At 42.0% G+C, this 23627-nt stretch overlaps 1 protein-coding gene and 1 long non-coding RNA gene across 4 annotated transcripts; one reads left to right on the top strand and one right to left on the bottom strand.

The window, feature by feature from the left end:
- Positions 1 to 23: 23 nt before the first annotated feature.
- SEC22A (SEC22 homolog A, vesicle trafficking protein) lies at positions 24 to 22452 on the top strand. Of its 3 annotated transcripts, none has more exons than XM_028743373.2 (7): positions 24 to 162; positions 9587 to 9790; positions 12939 to 13102; positions 14121 to 14315; positions 16421 to 16539; positions 18874 to 18939; positions 19858 to 22452. In XM_028743373.2, the coding sequence occupies exons 2-7, from the start codon at positions 9609 to 9611 to the stop codon at positions 20056 to 20058; spliced, it is 927 nt and encodes a 308-aa protein (XP_028599206.2). In that variant the 5' UTR covers positions 24 to 162; positions 9587 to 9608; the 3' UTR covers positions 20059 to 22452. The 3 variants fall into 3 exon arrangements, with proteins under 3 accessions (XP_028599206.2, XP_028599222.2, XP_028599216.2); XM_028743389.2 differs by having other exon boundaries at positions 20011 to 22452; XM_028743383.2 differs by lacking the exon at positions 24 to 162 and adding an exon at positions 332 to 449.
- Positions 17862 to 23508, bottom strand: LOC114603916 (uncharacterized). Its single transcript, XR_003708183.2, has 5 exons — positions 23428 to 23508; positions 22271 to 22322; positions 20256 to 20398; positions 19735 to 19793; positions 17862 to 18034 (listed from the first exon to the last, which is right to left on the bottom strand). It is a non-coding gene; the product is annotated as an uncharacterized LOC114603916 (long non-coding RNA).
- Positions 23509 to 23627: the final 119 nt, after the last annotated feature.

Consider the following 23627-nt stretch of genomic DNA (forward strand, 5'->3'; position numbering starts at 1 on the left):
TTACCCCCGCAGAGCAATGGCGACTTTTACGCGGCGTCATGTGACGTCGCATTCTACAAGCGAGCGCTGTTGAGTGTGACGTGTCAAGACGCCCAAGAACGCTATGCGCGAGGCTGTGGAGCCGCGGTCCGGCTACGGATGCTGCCGGGTCGATTAAGCAAGGTAATTCCGATTCCCTCTCCGCGCGCTCGCTGCAGCCCCGAGTGGTTGCCTAGCAACTGAGCCAGCTTGCCCGTAGGAGCGCGGGCCCTGTCTTTGTGGGCCTGGGCGAAGGTGCGCCCTTCCTGTGGAGGAGGGAGCAGGCATAGGGCTCCCTCCCCAGGGACGTCCCCACAGCTGCGCCCTTTGGCACGGTCCTCGAGACCTGGGAGGGGACGTCTGCAGCCTCCAGTTGCTGCTGCTTCGTCTTCCCTTGTGGCGTTTCTGTGCCTCAAGAGCCCCTTGACCAGGTGGAAGTTCACCAGGGGAAGTTTTCTCTCTAGGGGTGGGAGGGAAACGCTGCAGCTGTTGGATGTTTTGCCCGCCATGCAGCAATTCAAGGCACTGTAACTGTGCCAGAAGGCAAGGCGGGGGGGGGGGGGAGGAGTGACTCTGCCCTTAAATACCTGAGCTAATGTAGCTGGGTGTGTGTTTGCGATTCGCATATCCCCCTCTACGTTTTGGCAAAAGGCGTATTGGGGAGGATTTGGAGAACGAAGTGCTCTTGCATAATGAGGGATATATATTTAGGATTTTAGGCCTACCACTAAAAACTGCATTTCTGAGTGCAAGGCCTCTTGGTAGTTGTGGAAAACAAGGGTGCCCTTTAGTTTTCATCCCTTGCCCTTCCATGCAGGGTGCTACTAGTGGGGGATTTAATGAGACTATTTGTTTGTTGCTTTATGATTTATTGAAATAAAAGGGGGTGAGAGAATCCTTCCCTCAGCTTTCCCTAATACAATACTGGGGAGGAAATGCTGTGACGTTTTAGGGCAATTGTTGTCGGTATGGCTGTGGAAAGTTATTAAGTGGTTAGTAAAGGTAAAGGGACCCCTGACCATTAGGTCCAGTTGTGACCAACTCTGGGGTTGTGGCGCTCATCTCACTTTATTGGCCGAGGGAGACAGCGTACAGCTTCCGGATCATGTGGCCAGCATGACTAAGCCGCTTCTGGCGAACCAAAGCAGCGCACGGAAACACCGTTTACCTTTGGGCCGGAGTGGTACCTATTTATCTACTTGCACTTTGATGTGCTTTCAAACTGCTAGGTTGGCAGGAGCAGGGTCCGAGCAACAGGAGCGGGGATTCGAACTGCCGTCCTTCTGATTGGCAAGCCCTAGGCTCTGTGGTTTAGACCACAGCGCCACGCGTGTCCCAAAGGTATAGTAGAATCATAGAATTATAGAACTGCAGAGTTAGATGGTATCCCAAGGGTCATTTAGTCCAACCCCCTGCAATGCAGGAATTGCAGCTAAAGAATCCCTAATGGATGGCCATCCAGCCTCTGTTGAAAAACCTGAAATGAAGGAGAGTCCACCACATCCTGAGGGAGTACGTGCCAGGAAGGTCTTCCTTACCACTGTGGGTTAGGCCTCAGCTTCTTGAGCATGTTTTTATTGCTTAATGAATGTAATAATACTGTGGTAATTACTGATTTGGCCATATGTTACTCTGAGCTGTGTATCCCCAAGGTTACATTTATGCAACTCTCTTCATATGGTAACATTATTCCATAGTGTAAACTCAAAAAGCTACAAGTGTATTCCTCTAAGAGGAAGTTGTTCCATCAAGGATAGATCACACTATTTCTTACAAGATCTTGCAAATAAATGGTACCGCAGTGTAAAAATGGTGTTAAAGTGAAATAATTTTTCCTCCTTCAGTGGTTTACATGAGATTCATTGTTATCTTATCCTAGAATAACCTTTTCATTTGACCCTTCTGAAATATTTATTGACTGTCAGTGGGATTGCTAAATGTAGTTTGATTTTAAGTGCAATCCTATGTATATGTACTTAGAAGGAAGTCCCAAAGAATGAGTTGGTTAGATTATTTAAAGCTATTTATATATTGGTCTTCAGCTAAGTAAAACCAGAGCGGTTCACAAAATACAATAGGATAAAATACATATTAAAACCATTATAAAATTATACCCACTTCAGCCAGCAATAAATACAATTTCAAGCTGGGTCTGATTTATGGAATATAGGGTTCTTTAATTGTTATGTATTGTTACTTTTCCTTATTTTATGCTCTGCTTTATGTTTATGCTCTTAAAATTTTGCAAGTTGCTTAGGAAGTCCTTACATAGCAAGCAGTTATTAAAATGAAATAATAATAATAATAGTCAGCAAAGGTTGAGATAAAGAGCTAAATCTGAAGCAGGTGTTGAAATCCAACACAATCTGCACCAAGCATATTTCAGGGCAGAGGGAGTTCTGTGGAACGGATACAGCCACAAGAAAGGCCCTTGCTTAGGTTGCCGCATTCTGTGCCACAGCCAGTGGTGACACCATTAGGAGAGCCTCCTTTGATGATCTTAACAAACAAGTAGGTCTATATGGAAGCAAATGCTCCTTCAGATATCCAGGCTTCAACTTGTATTGGCAATACAATGACTGACTTCTAGGTGGGACTTGCTCATAGGTAAGTGTGCATATGATCTTAGCTTTGGTGTTGCTCATAGATAGGGAACCTATAGCCCTCCATATCCTGTTGGATACCAGCTCCCATGAGCCTCAGCCAGTCAGGGACAACTGTAGTTCTAGTCCAGCAACATCTGGATAGTAAGTTACAGGTTCCCTATCCTTGCCTTAAAGCAGTGTTTCCCAAACTTTTTTGGGCAACGGCACACCTGTTTACTGAAAAAAAATCTCGCGGCACACCACCATTAAAGCCCCGCCCCGTGACGTCAGCGCGCAGCGTCACGCCGGGAGGGACGCACGAAAGCTATCCTATGTAAATACGGATTTAGCCTCGGTTTGCTCTGGCTTTGAAGCTAAAGGTTAAAGGGGGGGGGCAGAGAGACGTGTAGACCCGTTTGCTTAGAAGTAGGTCCCCAGTGTTTCCCCATGGGGTCCCAAGGAAGAGCGGCGCCACCCGATTGGATTTCCTAAACTCCCGCCCTGAGCGCTGGAGTTCCGCGTAACCCAAATTAAACCCGGTTGCTTACACTCTGTCCAGGAGGACGCACAATCCCCGCTTGACGGATGGGTCTGTTCCAAGGCTGGCTCCGCTGGCAAAGCCGGCTTGCTGGACGCCTCTTGGCAGGGAGAGAAGCGGACGGACGAGTTTTAAGAGGCTCTCCGTCGCTCCAGAAGAAGGCAGGGCGAAGATTTCAAGGGGCATCGCTCCGGCTGCTCCCTCTCCCGGCGCGCAGGAGCGATGCCTCTCTCTGGCTCTCCCTCCGCGCAGGCTGAGGGAGGGAGGGAGGGGCGCGTGTGACCCGTCTCTGCTGGGAGACCAAACCCAGCGAGGCAGAGTCGCGCGGAGGCGCCCAGGCAGCGCTGCCGGCTGCGAGGAGGAGCGCCAGGCAGCAGCAGGAGGCGCGGCCTCTCCTCGCCGCCGCCGCCCCGCCTCTCGCCGCCGACTCGCCCGCCTCCCTCCAGGCATCTCGCGGCACACCCGCCGATGTCTCACGGCACACTCCTGTGCCGCGGAACACCGGTTGGGAAACACTGCCTTAAAGTATGGGGCTGTCTTCCACCTTTCAAGATACAGGTATTGAGACTGGAAACGTGAGCATAGCCTAGTGAAAATATGGTTCAGAGCTATGGCAGCTGCATTTGTGGTTATAGCTTCAAAGCAATGGAGATTCAGCTGGGACCTTAGAGTCAGCCCTTAGTTGAGGCAAACAGGCAAGTGGCTGATTACAAGCCTATTTTATTGTAAATAATGAAAAATAAAGTAACAGTCTGTTGTTAATGCAAGCCCCTTTTAGGTTGCTGAAAGGACTGCCAGTCAACACAATTGAACACATTATTAAATAATAGATTTCAGCCATTATACTTGCCTATGTGGGCTTATGAAGAACAACATAATAAAATGTTAGCCAGACAACTGTAATATCTGCCAGTATTGGCACATGATTTACTGCCTTCTGTGTATCACTATGTACCATAATACAGGCTGCCTATCCACAGTATTATTTTAAAAGCATTTGTCATGCAGCCCATTACTTTATTTATTATGTTTCTGAGAAAGCCAAAAGTTTTTAAAAGGATGTATTCATACCCATTCAAATTTAAATAGGAAAAAAATCATTAAAACATAAACATAAGGACACTAAAGGAGAAACCTTATAATAAGGAAAAGGATTTTGCTTAATAATACTTCGTTCAGCATTCCAGCAGTTTCTAAGCCATTTCCATTCTTCTCCAAACACATCAATTTTGTTTCTCTTCTCTAACACAAAAATATATTATGTAATTTTATTCATGATTTCTTTGCCCCATAATTTTCTATACCATTCTTTCAGAGATAGAAAAAGAAATTGTCTCCTTAGTTTTCCAGTACAGTATGTTGCAAATAAAAGTATAGCTGTAACAGTGCCCTTTTCTTTCAGGAATAGTTGTTTCAGAAAACCTTTAGGCATAATCCTAAACCCACTCACTAGGGAGTAGGCCCCCACTGAACACAATGTGTTATTAAACTTAATTTTTGGTTTGGAGAAATATGAGTTTAAGTATATTGTTTGTTCTTACACACATGTCCCCCAACAGTCTGCAAAACCCACCTTTCTTTCATCTTGCTTTGAACTTATTTCGCTACCATTAGAGTGTTAGACAACACTGTGATAGTAATCTATTGAAATTGTCTGAGTACTAAATATTTTCACCCAAATATATTTCTGTAAGATTACTGACAGCTTAACTTTTAGGGTCTCCCATCACTCATTTATATATATATATTTCCGGACCCTCTTCTGTCCCGATATGTAAGCCACCCTTACTCTGAACCAACTTGCAATGCTTCTTCAACACTTTGCTGTGCATGTTACATTTTCTGAGGGGCAAACTAGATATGGCAGTCTTTGCCTTTAACATACAGATTTTTTAAAAATGCTATTAGCAGCTGTATGGATGGCTGATAAATATTGGGATGGAGGAGATGTGGAGGGAGACTTTACCCATTTTCTGCCTTGCAGTTACAATGGAAATAATTTCGTGAAAACCTGTAAAGTTCCCATCGGCACTTTGGGAGCTTTCCCTTAATGCAGAGAGCACATCTGGAGAATGCTCCACATCTGCTGTGATCCCAGTGATTTTCAGTTCCCTCCCAAGTGGATAGTTAGTGCATTTTAAGAGGAGTTTAAGTCAGACACACATTTAACATTGCATAGTTTATCCCTGAGCAGAGGCCAATTTAGCCATACATTTGGAGGTGTAATGCCAAGGAAACTGACCAAGTGATTGAGGAGTGGTGCTCCAAAGCAAATATGGAGTGCTGCAGCCTGCGAAGATGTCCTCACTCTCTTGAGTGGAGCTGTCTTCCCCACAGAAAAAAACGGGGATGAGTAGCAGTGCATATGGTAGTCTGTCTCAGAGGGAGCTTTTTAAACTGTTGCTATTATTTCACACACTGGCAAATCCAAGTTATGCAATTCAAGTTGATGAGGACTCTTGCATGACAAACCCACTCTTTCCCCCAAATCAGACATTTCACAATAAGGAAAGTGATTGCATGCACCAGAAAGTAGGGAATGATGATTGCTTGATGTCATGTAACTTCCCCGTATATTAATAAAAATGAATGCTCGGTAAGTAGTCAACATCTTCTAACCTCCCCACAATCTTTGTGCATATTAATAAGGATAAATGCTCAATAAACAGTTCATCTGGAAGCAACCAGAGTATTTCTAAAAGTGCAAGATGTAAGGATGGAGATAACAGGATAATAGCATTCTCAAATGATATACATAATAGAGGAGCAGCTCACAGGCGAATTTAATCCACAAGCACATTTTATATCATGCAATGAGGTATGAACACGGTTTCACTTAGAACCCCTTTGACTAATGATATGAGATAGGGCTGTAGCTAAATACAGCTTTGTGCTACTATCATCTGGTAATGCATGGAAAACAGCTTGCTGGTTTTAGGGAAGCTTATCTTTTGGAAGAGTGACTAATTTGCCTTTGCATAAATAGGAGTTCAAAGGAAATGAATGCTGTTTATCCAGGATTTAGGGAAGATTTTGTAAAATAGATCTAGTCCTGTGAAGCTCTAACCTCCTCCAGTTCTCTAGTATTTGGGATTTTTTTTGTTTTGTATCTCTGGTCCTAAAATACAAAAACCTACTGAGAGAAAAGGAGATTCTGTACTAGCTTTATACGTTGCAGAGTTGTTTCAAAATAACAGAAATTGCATTATATAATAAGGTCACCAGAATTATACTTTGTTTTCTCATGTAAGGTTAATTTTGGTTTATGGAAATTTGGATAAGGATAGGAGGAAAAATCTCTTTCTAGGTAGAATAGTATTAAGACTGAACTCATGGACTTTTTTACTGTAGGAAATTTGTTTATACAGTATGCAATCTTGCAAGTGAACTGTTGGAACACATGTTGCATTTGTGAATTACAGGCCATTTAAACTGACAGATGTGCAGTTAAACTATTTTAGCCTCATGAACAAAACTAGTCTAGTTCTAGTGTCTTACAGAACACACCATTACATTGCCTTTTAAAAATTGTTTTTATTAAAGGATTTTCATGGTTAACAAGGGTACATACAACCTCTCTGTTTTCAGAGGTATGTGCCTGTAGTGGTGCAGCCTCTCCAGCAGTTAGGTGAGGTTGCTGGGTGTATCAGCGCCAGCTTCTGAGGTGTTAAAGGTAAAGGTAAAGGACCATTAGGTCCAGTCGCGGACGACTCTGGGGTTGAAGTGCTCATCTCGCTTTATTGGCCGAGGGAGCCAGTGTACAGCTTCCAGGTCATGTGGGCAGCATGACTAAGCCACTTCTGGCGAACCAGAGCAGCGCACGGAAACGCCGTTTACCTTCCCGCCGGAGCGGTACCTATTTATCTACTTGTACTTTGTGCTTTCGAACTGCTAGGTGGGCAGGAGCTGGGACCGAGCAACAGGAGCTCACCCTGTCACGGGGATTCGAAAAGCCGACCCTCTGATCAGCAAGCCCTAGGCTCTGTGGTTTAACCCACGGCGCCACTTGCATCCTGAGTTGTTAGGTACCATCTATAAATTAGTTTCAAAGTCAGTTCTCTTCTTTTGGTTGAGATGGACTTAAAGGGTGGTTTAGACCATAGTTTAAACAGAGTTTTGAACACAATTTTGTAGGGTCTTGAGTAGTAATTTGTATATTGTGGATTCCATTCCCTTTCTGTGTCCCTCTGTTGTTAGAAGTTTATCGAAGGTGTTCAGAGTCCTTTGACTGCTGGGTTATTTAAGAAGGTGTGCAGTTGGTGTTGGGTCAGCCAGGGTATACAAACTAGGGGACACCTAGTTTCCCCTAGTTTGTCTTTTATTTTTTGCGTTAGTATGGATTTGTCATTTTTGTAGACGTCTGTTTGGCTGTGTAAACTTTTGACTTGCCATGTTTTTGGCAAGCATGGATTGTGTGAACCTGTTTAGTGTTGTGAGTATTTTCTTTAGTTTGTTTTCGAGGAACGGATACACTGGTACTTCCAGTTGCATCTGTCTCCATGCGCAACCATTGTTTTCTTTAAAAAAGCTGACAAAAATAGCTTTGTGTTAAACACTTTGGCTGGCGCATTCATAATGCTTCTTAATCATTCATAATGGTTAAAAATTCATGCATGCCCCACAGGTTCAGACACAACTTTCTCCTCTTGGATGTGAATTTTCCTCTCCCTTTCATTTTCAAAGCTAACCCATGTTACATCTGTACTGTATCAAACTGCAATTTGCAAATATGTTTCTAACCATGGTTGCAAACTGGCTTGGCATTAACCATTGTTAAAAGTGGTTTCGTGAGCTGTGGTTTGAGCTAAACGTGGCTTTGTTCCATTAATGACATTTAAAAGTAACTTGCTACTATTCATTCTTAGGGCCGTACCGCTATGCATAAGAAATTGGGCAGGCAGACTATGGTATTCAGTGAATAAGTGACATATTTGCATCTGATCTACAATTTTGGGCTGGCTTGGCAGCTATGTCAAAAAATTTAGTTGCCTACTCTCTGCCTATCATTCTCCTGCCACCTTCTTTCCAGCTGACATCCCTCTTCCACCCACTGGCCTTTCCCAAGGGAAAAGAGAAATGTACATGCGGTTGAGTATACTCGAGTGCTGCTGCTTTAATGTACTTGCAGCATCTTTAGGGAACAGCATGCAACCCTGGAGCTGGGAAGCAGTACAGATGATGATAATAATAATAATAATAATAATAATAATAATAATAATAATAATAATTTATACCCCGCCCTCCCCAGCCAAGGCCGGGTGACAATTCACAAACTGTGATAATCCAAGTGGAGTTGTGGGAGTCTGTAGATACCAAAAGCATTCTGTTTGGTAAGTTTCAAAATGCTCTCCTAGTTTTATGAGTACTTTAAAGAGAAACTTGAGTGTTTCTTAATTACAGTTTGGGATATTTTACAAAAAGACTGCCTAGTAGGCATTTTAAACGCCTGCTATGAGTTATTACTAGAGATACCTTCTGCATTATGAATGTTTTAATAAGCTCTTCCTGTTTTCCACATATTATGAAGTATCATATATCTCACAGCTAGGAATAATATCCAGCTAGGAGCAAATCCCATATGCTAAGAGCAAACTCATTCTCCAACTTACGTAGCCCCCAAAAGCAAAAGAGGAAGCTATTGACAGGCTCTGTGTTTAAAGGAGGAAGGCTAAGTCATCTCGGTGTACCATGCAATGCTGGTTGACTGCTGGAGGTGGGGAATGCAAACTAGTGTGGAGGGGAAATGGAAAGGACTGTTCTGGAATAGGCCATGATTGATTGGCTGGCTAGAACTCTGAACAAGAGCACTCCACACTGCAATATTTGTTGCAGGAGTTATAAATGAATGCAAGCAGGATGACAGCCAAAGCCAGGACACTGTGAAACAGGAGGGGAGGCACCAGCATGTTCAAGAGAACCCCAAAGTTAGCAAAAAAATCTTAGGGACCATTTGGTCTCCACAAAACAGTTCAGTTAAGGCTGAGTATGCTTAGTGGTCACTCATTGAGTGCGTGAATGGAAAAGTGGGTGAAACAGAATAGAGCAGCCTGGATGAGGCTATGGCTGGCTGGAATATTGTACAGAAACACTTTACAACATTTTGTTGCAGGGCCCACTTATATATATTTCAGTGGTGATTCAGTTTTGTGGTTGGAACAAATTGTGACTGCTCTTCTTCCCCCAGTTGTGGTGACAGAATTACTTTTGTGATGGTTTGCTAAATGCCATATGAATATAAGAAATAGAATTAGGTGCATAGGAAGTCAGATCTAACTAGCTCACTTTTGTGTACAGTACACTGTCTGGTTGTGGCACTCCAGAGTTTCAGATGGGATATTCTCAGGGGTTGAACCAGGATTTTACTAGAACCCCGAGATGCACTTACTGGAAATGTAGTGAATGAAAGCAAAGGTAAATCAAACTCTATATGTATGTTCTGTTTCAGATTTTCCTTGTGCCTGCTGGCAATGTCCATGATCCTGTCTGCCTCGGTGGTCCGTGTGAGAGATGGACTCCCTCTATCTGCTTCTACTGATTATGAGCAAAACGTTGGTGTGCAGGAGTGCCAAAAATACTTCAAAACTATTGCAAAGAGACTTTCTCACCTTCCTGACAGATGCACACTTCATGCAGGACTGTATAACCTAAAGTAAGTTTTATTTGGGATTTTATCTTGTTTTTATCTTGTTTCACATACAACTGTTGGCTGCTATAATAGGGAGTGAAACAACTATTTGCTTTGGGGGGGAACTAGGTTAGCTTTAAATGATGATGTATTTTCATAAATCTTAAACATGAAGGCATTTGTACAACTGCTTCATTCCTCATATATGTACGCACATAAATTGTAGTAATCCTCAGAGATCCTGTTTTGCATTCCACTGCCATGAGCCAGGGCCTTTTTGGTGGCAGCATCTCAACTGTGGAACTCCCTCCCAAAAAAGGTTAGACTGGCCCCATCTCTGATATCTTTAAAACAAGAGGTTAAGACATTTTTCTTCTGCCAGTCTTCTAGTTATTTTAAATTTGTCTGTTCAGATCCCCATTTTTGTGGGGAGAGGAGAATCTGTTTTATATAGCTCTTCAATGCTCCCCAGTTTTTAATTGTAATGAAATTTTAATTGTTATAAATACAGTAAAATAAATATTGTTTCAGTATTGCTTAATAATAATAATAACAATAACAATAATTTGCATCCCGCCTATCTTACTGGGTTGTCCCAGCCCCTCTGGGTGGCTTCCAGCACATATAAAAACACAGGAAAAGAGCTGCCTGCAGATGTCTCCTAAAAGATATATAATTACTCATCTTCTTGACATCTGGTGGGAGGGCATTTCACAGGGTGGGAGCCAATACCGAGAAGGCCCTCTGCCTAGTTCCCTGTTGCTTCACTTCTTGCAGTGAGAGAACTGCCAGAAGGCCCTCGGTGCTGGATCTCAGTGTCCAGGCTGAACCATGTGGGTGGATATATAAGGCATATAACGGCAGACTAATCAGAAGGCAAATCAAGTGATTATCTTGATATAGTGGCCTGACAGAAACCCTAGTATATCATAGGCAGCCAAGCCTTGGACTACCCTTCTGGAAACAGAGATGCTTTTCCTTTGAAGTGTTTATGAAATGAATCTAATGGGGCAAAATATGCTGTGAACACATGGTGGGAGCAGTAGTGTGATGTCATAGCACATTACAGTGGTACCTCGCAAGACGAAATTAATTCGTTGCGCGAGTTTTTTCTTCTTGCGAGTTTTTTGTCTTGCGAAGCACGGTTTCCCATAGGAATGCATTGAAAATCAATCAATGCGTTCCTATGGAAACCGCCTTCAGACCAGGTCCGGGGACAGAAGGCTGTTCTGAAGGCTGGCGGTGGGAAGAAAAGTCCTTCTCCCCACCTCCCGCCCTGCAAGCTCCGGGGACAGGAGGGCTTTGCTGCCGCCCGCCAGCATTTTAAAAACCCGCTGTCCCGGCGGGGATTTTAAAATGCTGGCGGGCGGCAGCGAAGCCTCCGCTGTCCCGGGGCGATTTTAAAAAAATGCTGGCGGGCGGCAGCGAAGCCTTCGCTGCCGCCCGCCAGCATTTTAAGATCGCCCGGGACAGCGGAGAAGTCTCCGCTGTCCCGGGAAGGCAGGCGGGGGGGAGCAAAGACTTTCGCCCCCCGCCGGCCTTCAGAAGAGGTCCAGGACCTCTTCTGAAGGCCGGCAGTGGGCAAAAGTCTTTGCTCCCCCCCGCCTGCCTTCAAAAGCCGTCGGGATAGCGGAGAAACGCGCTGCGCTTCTCCGCTATCCCGGGAAGGCAGGCGGTCGGGAGCAAAGACTTTTGCCCACTGCCGGCCTTCAGAAGAGGTCCAGGACCTCTTCTGAAGGCCGGCGGTGGGCAAAAGTCTTTGCTCCCGACCGCCAGGATTTTAAAAGAGGTCCCTGGAGATTTCCCTATGGGCTTTCTTATTGCGAAGCAAGCCCATAGGGAAATTCGTCTGGCGAAGCACCTCGAAAAACGGAAGACCCTTTCGTCTTGCGAGTTTTCCGTCTTGCGAGGCATTCGTCTTGCGAGGTACCACTGTATGCCATTTTGTTTCATTGGTTGTTTACCTTTAGTTTTTGAAGCATATCAGTTGGGACTTCACCTGCTGAGAGTGTTGGGTCACTCCTGCCTATAGTTTTTCTTTCATTTTCCTACAGACTTCAATATATTTTGTGTCTAAGACCATGAGTTTGTTGGCAGTGCTTTTTCTTTTTCTCCAATAGGTTATAGAAAAACCCAGCATGCCTTATGCACACCTAGATGGACTATGTTTATCTGGATTAAATTACAGCAGTGTACAGCAGCCATAAAACCATGTGTATCTTTAAGCTGAAAACATAAATTTCAAGCCTTTCTCATTGCCTTCATTTTTCTTGTACCAAAACCATCCTTTGGAATGGTTTATTTGAAATGACTTTGTGTGTGTGTGTTACAGTGTGTCTGTTTCATGATCTTAATAATTAAGTGGGTCCTAGACCAAATGGGGAATGAATTATTTGTAAGTAGATGCAAATGGAGTTGGGAAGAGAATCAATATTCACAGTTCAAAATTAGATAATTCGTATTATTATCTGATGTGTACATTTCTGGCACTGACCTTCCCTTAGTACTCTTGATAAATCTCTGGTGTTTAGTATATCAGTCTAATTATTTTTAAAGTGTCAGATGTACAGTATGTACCTAAAATTGTCCTAGAATTATTGTTTTGAATTGCACAAGGAATGATGAACTAATGCAGTGTTTTAACAGAATGTTTAATAAATAAAGAGTGTAAGCATATGCCAGAATTTCAATTAGATCTGGGGAGTTTTCCAGCTTCTGATGAGTTCCTTTAACGCCATCACTGAATACTGACGAAGAAGCATCATTGCTAGGGCAGGATTTCATTCTCTGGCTCATAAAGATAATTCTGAAGAGCTTTTTCGTTTTGGGTTTTGGAATGAAGATGTCCTTTTATGCACAACCAATAATTAAAACATTCAGAGGTTAAAGAGGGGAAGGCCACCTGCCCTCTTTGATCTGTTTCCTTCTTCCCACTTTAGAGAGGAAAAATCCTCATACTCTTCTGCTTTTTACTTGTGGTGGGACACACCCGGGACCTTTTCCTCTTGAAAACAGTGTTACAATTTCTCATGAATATTGATGCTTTCATTACACTCAGAGCCATTTTTCTTGTTCTTACAGCACAGAGAGCTCCTCTAGTCAAGCTGTAGATGCATGAATTTAATTCTGAAACATTAAACACATTTTAAAATGTTTTTGTTCTGTTTTGTAGTTTTATTAGTTCCTTGGGAGTGAGTTACATGATGCTCTGCACTGAAAATTACCCCAGTGTCCTGGCCTTCTGTTTCCTGGATGAGCTTCAAAAGGAGTTCATCACCACATACAACATGATGAAGACAAATACAGCTGTTAGACCATACTGTTTCATTGAGTTCGGTAAGGAGGATTCACCCCTTTCTTTAATGATGAACTTGTTTTAGATCTTATAGATATATAATTGTAACATATCTTTCCACCCCAAAGTGTTCAAGGTGGCTTACAAAAAGCCTTTTTATTATTACTCAGCTGACGCAATAAAATTAGCAGTTAAAATCTAAACATAACCATTGTTTGAGCCACAAACCTTTACTGTGATATATAGCCCTTTCTTCCAGCACTTTACCAAAAAAAGAGAGCTTTCAGCTGTTTAATGACATTTTGAAGTGGTGGGTTTAGGTAGGTCTTCCTAGGAAGGGAGCCAGAGGTGATGCCACAATCAGGAAGGATTTTTTTTGGGGGGGGGGGGTGGAATCACAGGGTGGAATTCATTGTTGTGTTATGTATGAGATATGTTCTGTATGCAAGCATTTCAGCTTGCCAGATGCAGCAGTCCTCACTCTCTTCCCCCTGTGTGCTGTGCTGGGGATCCCCCAATTTCTTAGATTCCAGATGACCTAAGAATATGTCGAAAATGAAGAAGCCTGTGGGCTTTCCCCTTTAAGCATGTATTTTGCTCTTACATATGTATAGTCATATGCTTTTGTTGGGAAAGAAAGTTCATCATTATGGGTGCTGTTAATTCTCATATCATGTGTGTCGAAGTAAAACAGGCTTGTTTTCAGAACAAGCTCTTGTTTTATTTTGTAAGAATATATTCTGAATTGCATGAAAAGCTAAACAAAATGCAATTCATTAATTATATTAGCCCTACTTTCAGGCTTGTCAGTGCATGAGTCATTAGTTTATTTATAATTAGATTCCTAGCGCTTAATTTTTTGGTGCTGCAAAATTAATTAGCCCATGATATATTAGTTATAAAGTAGCAACAATATTAAAACCTTCCACAATGGATGTAAGAATTCCAAATAATGAATTTAAATGTGTCTCAGAGACTTATATTGCCCATAAAGCCATGGGGTCTCAGATGATTTTATTAACATATGTCTTAAGGGGGTTTTGTTTTAATTTTACACAGATAATTTCATTCAGAGAACCAAGCAGAGATATAACAACCCACGGTCTCTGTCGACAAAGATAAACCTTGCTGACATGCAGACGGAAATCAGGCTGAGACCACCTTATCAAATTTCCTTGTCAGAATTGGGTTCAGCCAATGGGTATCCACATGTACCTCTTCCAGAATACAAAGGTACTGGGAAAATATCTACAGGTGAGTTTGTTTCCTTAAACATAATTTTGCTTGAAAGGTTCAAAACTGGAGCAATTTGCTTATACCAGTCTTGTAAATCTTGGGACCAAACTAGATGTCATTCTTGTTGTTTAGCCTGTCTTAAAATAAAATAAATGGCCATTGCAATGGGCCTATTCCGGATCAGGAGTGTGGCATGGAGAGACTACTTTAACCCTTTGCCCCTGCTGCTTTCCTGATTAGAATCTCTCCCACCCACAACACAGCACCTTCAGTTTGCAGTGGGAGGAAAGGTCCTATTGTTTCCCTCAAGGTCAAATGACATGTCTAATTTGATCCTTACATTTTGCTAAATCTGAGGTCTTGCTAATGGCTCCACCATATTATTCCACTCTTGTAACAATCAACAAGCTTGAATTTGTGACTATAAGTAAAAAGCCACTGCAAAATTTCACTTGTCTCTAGAATATGTGATTCTGGATTAGAACGATGGACATGAATGTAGGGAGGAAGCCAGTCTCTATTTAACTCACTGAGGTTTGATGGAATTGTTATCTCATATAATCTGTTTATTCTGACATGTTTGTTTTAGAGTAAAATACATGTAGAATAGAAATCTGTATTTTTTTAAAAACATGTTTCTTCCAAACAACAGCTAAGCTGTGCACAGATTAGTGTGTTCCTTCCAGAGTTTGGAAACAGTGATGCTCACACAGTCTAGTTTTCTTCTTCTGGAGAAATTCCCTTTGTCGCTGCTGTGCTTTCTCTGACTTTATGAACTGCTTTGGAGAGCCTTTTTCTGCTGCAGCTGTTCAATGCAAACAACATGGAATGACACCCCTCTCAATATTAATGTTCCAGCTCATTAACTTCATTGTTGGCACCTTTACACTTCACTGATTTAAACAGAATGATTTAAATATGGTTCAGTAACCTCATTGTCACTCTCTCTGTGTTGCCTAGACTACTGTGGATTTTGCCCTGTTTTTTCATATTCATTTTCTGTCACTTGTTGCGGAATAGCACAGTAACTGCTTGTACACACATTCACTATGAATTGGCAGACATTTGTGTGTACCGTTGGCTCTCCAGTAGCACCGATGAATGTCTGCATAAATGCTTACTTTCAGCCACCTCCTCCACATCTTTTAGCGTCAGTATAGTTTGTAAGAGAATTGTACAGTGGGCCCCTCTGTGGATTTGCCAGTGAAGCTAGAAGTTATCATATTTAGCCTACCTCTCCTTCTGCTTCACAGTGCCCCATTTAGCACATACACTAAGGCACTAAGCCTATGTACATTTACTTGGGAGGAAGTCCATTAGGATCAATTGGACTTCCTTGTGAGAAACAAAGGAGTGTCTGATTAAGGGGCTAAAAGTGCTGGAGAAGGATAAACTGACAATAGTTTTTGGAAGACTTTTAGGAGATGAATGGATCCCATTCATTGTCTCCTAGAATACCAATTATGGGTATATTACTTTTCATTTTTTTGGTAATATTCCACATTGCTGTCATTTAAAAATATGGAAAAGGATCAGGCTGTCAACTTCTGTGCACTTACTTACTTACTTGCAAGTAAGTAAGTAAGTACCATTGAGACCCTACCTCTGAGTAAGCATGTTTAGGGTCGGCTATAAATCATTCATTAAGAGCTGTAATTTATGCATTAGTAGAGCAGAAAAGCAAACTCTGAGAGCCCTATTTCAAGGGTGAGACTTAACTACTCAGTAGCTAATTGCAGACTAATTTCACCAGCTAGTTCTACATTGTGGAAATTTACAGCTGTGCTGTAATCCAAGCCTAATACTGAAGAACTTGAGTGCATTCGTTCAAAACCTATTTTTAACCAGGCCTTGGAGAGTTTCAGTTTTTGCTCATGCAAAATATATTTTTTCCAATGTGCTCTGAGAGTTATGCTTCTTCAGCTTGCTGTTTTATTCTCTAAGCAAGTACTCAGTTTAAAATAAATGAAAAAGGAGTCTCTTAAGCTTATGAGTATTTTCTCATTTAAGTTACAGAATCTTGAGCAGGAAGTCACTGAAAAATAGCATTAACATTTTTGGCTTAAATACTAAGGAACACATATTTAAATATTGATAAGTGTTTTTTCCCCTCTGCCTTCCAGCCCCTCACCAGCGACTGGAACCTGTGACTCTGTCAGGGATTGTTTCCTTTCTACTCAGCCTTTTATGTGGGGCTTTGAATTTAATTCGTGGTTTTCATGCCATAGAGAGTCTTCTGCAGGTACTGTAGCAATGTTTATGACTTTGTAGCAGGGAAAAACAAAAGCCCAGTCTTGGAAGGCCTACCTATCAATTTCTTTTTTTAAAATGCTCTTGCAATAAGTGATAGAGTTAAATCACTCTCTGAATATTGTTTGGATAAGGAGAAACCCCTCTTTTCCCACAGAGGGCTGGCAACTATGGCCTGCAGGCTGGGTTTGTCCTTCTGAGCTAAGCTGTTTGACATCTCAGCTGGTGGAGCAATATATCTTTCTGTTACTGACATGTTTCAGACCTGTGTCACTAGCTTTTTTTTGTAGGGAAGCTGAGCCAGTAGAGAAGTCCAGAATGTTTCACATGTAGACTTTAATAAGATTCTTTGAGTTGGTCTAGCTATTAAACTTTACAACAGAAGTAGGTTTTCCCTGGTGTGTTTCTGACCACCCCATCATTTCTGGGCCGTTTACATGGTGAGTTTGCCTGCCTGCTGTGGATGTCAATGACATTCATTGCTGGTGGTGGAGGAAGCTCTCAGTGTGATAGCACTGAATCATGTGACAGGTTGTTTAGGGACAAGCAGCTTTCTGTGGGGATGTTGATCCACATGGCCAGTGAATTGCTCTCTTGCATCAGGGAAATCCATGATGGAGTACCTTCTCTCAGTGAATCCCTTTAGAACACAGGATTGCTGCAAGTACTCTCTGTATTGAGAGGATCATAGAAAGATGATGAGAGAAGGATCTGGGAAGTTCTACTGTTCACTTACAGCAATCCAAGCTAAAGCTCTGGATGCACTAGTTAAAACTGTTCTTTCCTATGTTCTCCACTCTGGGGAAATGTTTTGGAGGACTGCACTACACATTGGGAGCTCCTAGAATCATAGAGTTGGAAGGGTCTCAGAGGATTCTAGGCCAACCCCCTGCAATGCAGGAATTTGCAGCTGGGCCTTATGGGAGTTATCAGCTCCATGTTCTAACCAGCTGAGCTAAATTGGCAGGTGTGAGTTCTAGTCCCATTTCAGATGAATTGCATCACTTTTTCCTTTCAATTCAAATGTAAATGTTTTCAGTGAAATTTAAAATACACTTTTGAAAAGTCATTTTGAACTGCACACACTATTCTGGATTTCTCTTCTGGCTCAGGATACTAAATTATAATATAATACGAAAGTAATATATGAATGTTATTACTACCCATGCAACGGTTATAACAAATGAGATGTCCTTGAGGTCTTGTTTCATTTTTCAATATTCCACTAAGCATGTAACATAAAGTTATATTGACTTGTACTCTATAATTGCCCACAGATTACAGTTAGAAATTACACCTTCCCGATTATCATTGAAGAATGCAATTCTAGTCTTTATTGTTCTTCCTTTTGAAAGTGGTCTTCAACAGCCATTGTTGTCTTTTCATTTTCTCATAAGGAACTCATATTTCAGTTAAGAAATAGTGTGCTGCTTGTGTGTAACAATTGCTTTTGTTATGTGCACACACGTTCTGGGAAGTCAGGATTTCTGTAATGTGAGAAACAAACCAAAATCCATTGGAACCCATATCTCCCAGATCCAAAGCTCCTGCTCATACAACTGTTAGATATTACAACTTAAGGAAAGTATATCGTATAATATTTAGCTGCCATCTGTGTAAATACTGCTTTGTGGGATTTCTTCATTACCAGTTTACTTTTTACTTTGCAGGAGCTGAGCACCATCTAGTGGATGCATGTGATGGCAGCAGATCAGTCTCTTTAAATGTTGATCTGTGGCTATTGCTGAAAATGGGCTGGACATTTTGTTTGTTTTAAGAGAAAAAGGGGCACATTTGTGAGAGATGCTAAGGCCCTACACCAGCTTTCCTCTTCATAGTCTGTCTCCTGAATTTTTATTTCCAAGTGTTTCTACTTAGTCTGGCTAGAGAAAAATCAAGATTGGTGGGGACAGGCTGCAGGGAGATAAAAAATGGATGGGGGAAGGAGTTTAGCACTTGTCACCCATGTACTCCATTTCCTCTTAAAATGAGATCTCTGCTGATCTGCATTTAAAGAGAGGAAGAGTTTTCCCCCAATGATAGCTGTTGTACATTGAAAAAAAAGTGGTCCAGTGGGAATATTTCAGATACCAATTTCAGTAAATGCAGAATAACATTAATTTGATGGTGAACAGATGGCAATACTCACTTGAATTTTGCTAAATGAATGTAGACATACCCATTTAGCTATTATTACTTAAGCAATGCAGTTAAATGTGTTTTACTGCCTTGCATTTATCATGACCTAAGTGCTGGCTGCTTGGCTGACACTGGGACCAGTTGTGCAACTTCTGTTACTAAATAAGGACACCAATTGTTTCCCCAGAACGACAGAGAGGACCTCAGCTATGTTATTGCCTTTTTCCTCGGCACAGCAGCTTGTTTATATCAGGTAGGATCTTCCTCTTACAAGTCTGAATGATTTCTTAAAAGTTGTAATTCCTTTCTGACTTAGGGTATGTTGTATCATACCTTGTGAGTCCAAAATTAAATGAGTGTAAATAGATTTTTTTCAAAGTTTCCTTCTGAGTTCGGTTGGTAGTGGGTGAACTGTACTGCAACTCTAGTTTAGTCTTTCTGGACATTTCTGGACATGTTAGAATCAAGTTATAAACTCAAACAAAAAAGCACCTGGTCCCAGGTGGAGGCCCCTGGCTAAGACCCTGAGGCTCAGTGTACCTGGCCACCCACACCCTCTGCACAGGCCTGCTGAAAATTTCTGTATTTTCATTAATGATTTTATGGCCATGCAGTAAACAGGTAAGCTTATTATGCTAACTTTCCTGAGACAGCATATTGTATCTTCTTAGTGGAGATATTTGTTGCTTCAGGTAATATTTAATCAAAATAGCTGGTAAGAGGCAGCTTACTTTCAGCTGCTGTGGTATTTTATTTATTTTAAATATTTATTATTATTTTTAAAGGGTTATACAAGATTCATATGGCTCATAGAAGACTCTTGTGTAGACTTCAACTGCATCTCCAAGATGCAGGGGGCCGGGACAGATGTTCAGAAATCGTACCTCCACCTGTGGTAGGGGTCGTACTAGAGTGCACAAATTTTGGGCAACGGTAATTTGATAAGATATTAAAATGCCACAGCAAATGGTAGATTTTAAATTGAAAGCCATAGCTTTTGTCAAGGGAGCTCACACTGTGGAGGTAACATTTGCACTCCCCTGCTTACCTTTGTTGAGTGGAAAGGTATGAAAGGAATCTCTTGGCACATTAGCTGGATGCCGCTTGCTATAGAAATATGAGAAAATGCAACAGGTTACTTACATCCTTGTGACTTTTTTCCCCTTTGCAGTGCTATCTGTTTGTGTATTGCACAGGCTGGCGGAACATCAAATCCTTCCTAAGTTTTGGCTTAATCTGCCTATGCAACATGTATCTCTATGAACTACGCAACCTCTGGCAGATCTTTTTTCATGTGACTGTGAGCGCTTTTTCAACGTTACAGATCCGACTGAGGCAGCCACAAGGGAAGGCCCCTGATTACAATGTGTGATGGTTGTCCTCCAGCAAGTCTCAAGGCAAACTTGATCCAAGCAGTATTCCTCTGAGGAATGAAACACTTTTCTGCAAGACAGACGCTTCCCATAGTCTAGGGCATTAATGACAGAGAAATTCTTCTTCAAAGAAGAGGTGGAAATGGTTCAGGACCCTGTTGCGGGACAAATGAAAACCCTGTGCAGGAGAATGTACCTCAAGGGCAACGTGAGAAGTTTGGAGGGGCAGCATGAAAATTCCACATCCAGAAGTTTGAAAATGGCAAGGAGCTTGTTCTGCATATCAAGTGATTTCTTCAGTCCCACACCAGGTTTGCCTTTGTGAGATAGTAGAAAAGGCTGAAATAAAAGGATGGTGTTGCATATTAACAAACTGTTCAATATGAATGAATTTCTAAATGCGAGATTATTGGATGCACATAAGTTTAATGGTGTGCGTCTGCATTTTCCTTAATTAAAATCTAACCCAGAACCATCTGTTCATGGGGATTAGTTCCTGGGCCCCAAAGGCCTACCATCTAGTGCAGTGCTCATTCTGAATTGCTTTGTTTCTACCCCTCCCCAACTTCTTCTGTGTAATTTGCTTTGAAAGAAATTTGGAAAGTGACCTCTCTCTTCTGCAGCCCCAATAGCAATCTCTAATGCTTTTCTCTAATGCTTGAAGGATGAAAAGAAGTTGACTAGCCTCATCTAGGAAAGAGCCTAGCTTCTACTAATTTCAATTTAATTGTCTAAGAAAAACTGTTCTGGGAACAAAGGAAATTAAAAGTACTGGTTGTGGACAACAGATCTATTGTAGAAGAGGTGAGCAACCTGACAGAATCCTACAGTGGACCAAAATAGCCTGCCATCAGCAGACCAATGAGGGAGGGTGATGGTTATTCATTTCCACCCTCCTCTAACCCTCTGGAGCAGATTTTGGGTTAGCTGCAGGGAGAGAGATTGGGGGGGGGACCCCTGTTTCCTTCCCTATTCCATTGGTGGCCACCTTTGCTGATTCAATGAGCCTCTCTCATTTTGAGGATTATCACTGGATACAACCCTACTAATCTCACCTTAATGAGAAAAGTAAACCTGCTGGATTGCATTGCATCCTGTACGTTAAGTAGCAGCCATGAGAACAAAATGCCTTCACAATGAAGGTAGTTGCAGAAGTTTCCTCATGTACAGATAAAAGTTGTTCAGGGTTTGTGAGGATTTTAGCAGCTGGGGTTCAAGAGATCTGTACTGTCAGCATCCACTGCCATTCTAAACGCACGTCAGTCATGAGATGAGGAAGCTTTTCTCCCAGAGACAAACTTAAGATTCAAGAGAAGCCTGTTCTATGTTTATGCTTGCATTTAATAAACTCTACAATCTACTCCCACTGATCTAGGCACAAGCTTTCAGTGTGAAAACTTTCTGTAGAGATTCTAGCAAGAAAGCGACAATGCCAGACTGAAGTTCTATTGTCCTACCTACCACATCTCTAACGTTTTATGATCCTCCTAGTCTTTAATTGTAAGATGTCACCTACACAAAAGTGGTAGTTTTCCAGTAAGCAATATGATTGTCTAGTCTTAGTTTTACTATGAATCCTAAGCTGCTTTACGCATTACAATAACTTCTAAAGCATTATTTTGTAGGACAATACTGAGTGGGCAGAGACTACCCAATCAGTTTACTCCCACACGACTTGGAACACCCCTGCCCTCGAATTAGATGCTGTACCCCAGAAGTGGCTGACTGTTTTTGTCCCAGCAGCAATTTTCATTCTTGACTAACCTCTGGACAGTGGCCACCCAAAACCATTGCATGCACACATAGGAACTCCCTCATCTACATAGATCAGCAGAGGAAGGGTTAATCACCCTCTCCCTGCTCATCAAATGATTGCTAGGGAGATTGCCACTGCTGCCAAAATGGATGAAGCTTATTGGGGGGGGGGGGTAGAGGCAGATCAGGCCCTAGATCTGGAGGTCAGACATTATTTTGAAACCACATGCAAGTAATGTGTGAAGTAGCCCAAGTATGTTTGTTGTAGACCCAAATGTTAATAACGATACACACAAATTCTTCATTTATCATGATAGGCATACAAAGAGTCCTAAACTGGGTCTTCCAGTTGCCCTAGTCTAGTTGCTGTTCTTGTATGTTATGTTTTCTTTACCTTCATGATAATTTAAAATATAAGTAAAGGAACTCCTCCTGCCAAACGAGGGAAAGACTCACTCTGGTTGCCATGGGACGCTGCGTATGATGACTTTGGGCATCAGTTTCCTAGCTGCAAAATGGGAATACTGATCATTTCAATGAAAATGTAAAGTGCTTTGTAGAATAAAAGTGCTGTATAAATAAATGCAGAAGCAGCTATAAAATGGTCAAGACTTCTGAAGTGAGGTCACTGCAACTTACACAGGGGGTCTTTGTGGATTTTTTTTTATGAAGGTGCTTATCACAGCCAACACTTCAAGACTGGGACATTAATGATATATACTGTGTGGTGGTGGGTATACAGCTAGCACTATAGGCAATTGGAGCCTGCCCTAAATACTTTCATGTCTCTAAAGAGTCATAGCCAAGGGCTGAGCATGAAGATGTTCAGGGCATGCAACTCTGCTGAGGCTCTGACTTCTCCAAAAAGTAGTAAGCCTTCATCTTGGATTTCATACATGTCACTAGAAGCACTGACATAAAATATGCTTACAGATGCATTTTGCAGGCACACAATCCAAGGGCTAGCAGAATTTGTTTAAGGATTAAAAAAAGAATCCCATCACAGAACACAGTGTTATCTATCATAAGTCCCATTAAGTGACTGTGCTGGATTGTAGCCCAATTTGGGAGGCGGGGCGCGGAACTAGGAAAGATGCTGAGAGTTATGCAATGCCAAATGATTTAATTATCCTAACTGAAAAGATCTATATCTAGCAATCCCCCTAATGTTGTGTTATGTAACGGCTCCCATGCTTTCTAAGTGCAAATCGCACTCATGACCATACTCTTTAGCTAGCATGGAACATCTAAAATGTTCCTCATCTGTGCTGGAGACCACCACTGTGCTTGCAAAATTAACAACTAAGGGCAATTTGCCTGTCTGCTTTCCCCACTCACCTTAACAGGGACTAGCACAAGGAAAAGCAGCATGCAGGGACCCCACTGATGACTTAAATATGAGTTCAGGATGAGTTTCTCCCTTACTGTTGAGCCAGCAACCTTCCCTCCCAATATCTAGAGATTACCTTCAGAGATATTGGGCACCTGTGTTATTATCTTAAAACAGAAGAAAATATGTTACAGTGATCGGAAAATATAACCAGTTGATTTCAGAATATTTTATCCTAACAATATGCAGCCAAGCACCATAATTTCAAACAGAAGAGACTTACCATTCCAGTGAAGGAGATCCATATGTGGGTGAAGGCTCCTTTACATGCACAGGTAACATAGATTGAATCGGGCACTTCTACTTAAATCCAATTCTGCTCCATGTTGCTCATCTGTACTGAATTACCCAGACCTGTATTTAAATGCAGATGGCTATGCTCTTGTGCGCGCGCGCGCGCGCACACACACACACACACACACA

Source organism: Podarcis muralis, chromosome 1 (genome assembly GCF_964188315.1).
Source record: "Podarcis muralis chromosome 1, rPodMur119.hap1.1, whole genome shotgun sequence".
Lineage (NCBI taxonomy): Eukaryota > Metazoa > Chordata > Lepidosauria > Squamata > Lacertidae > Podarcis > Podarcis muralis.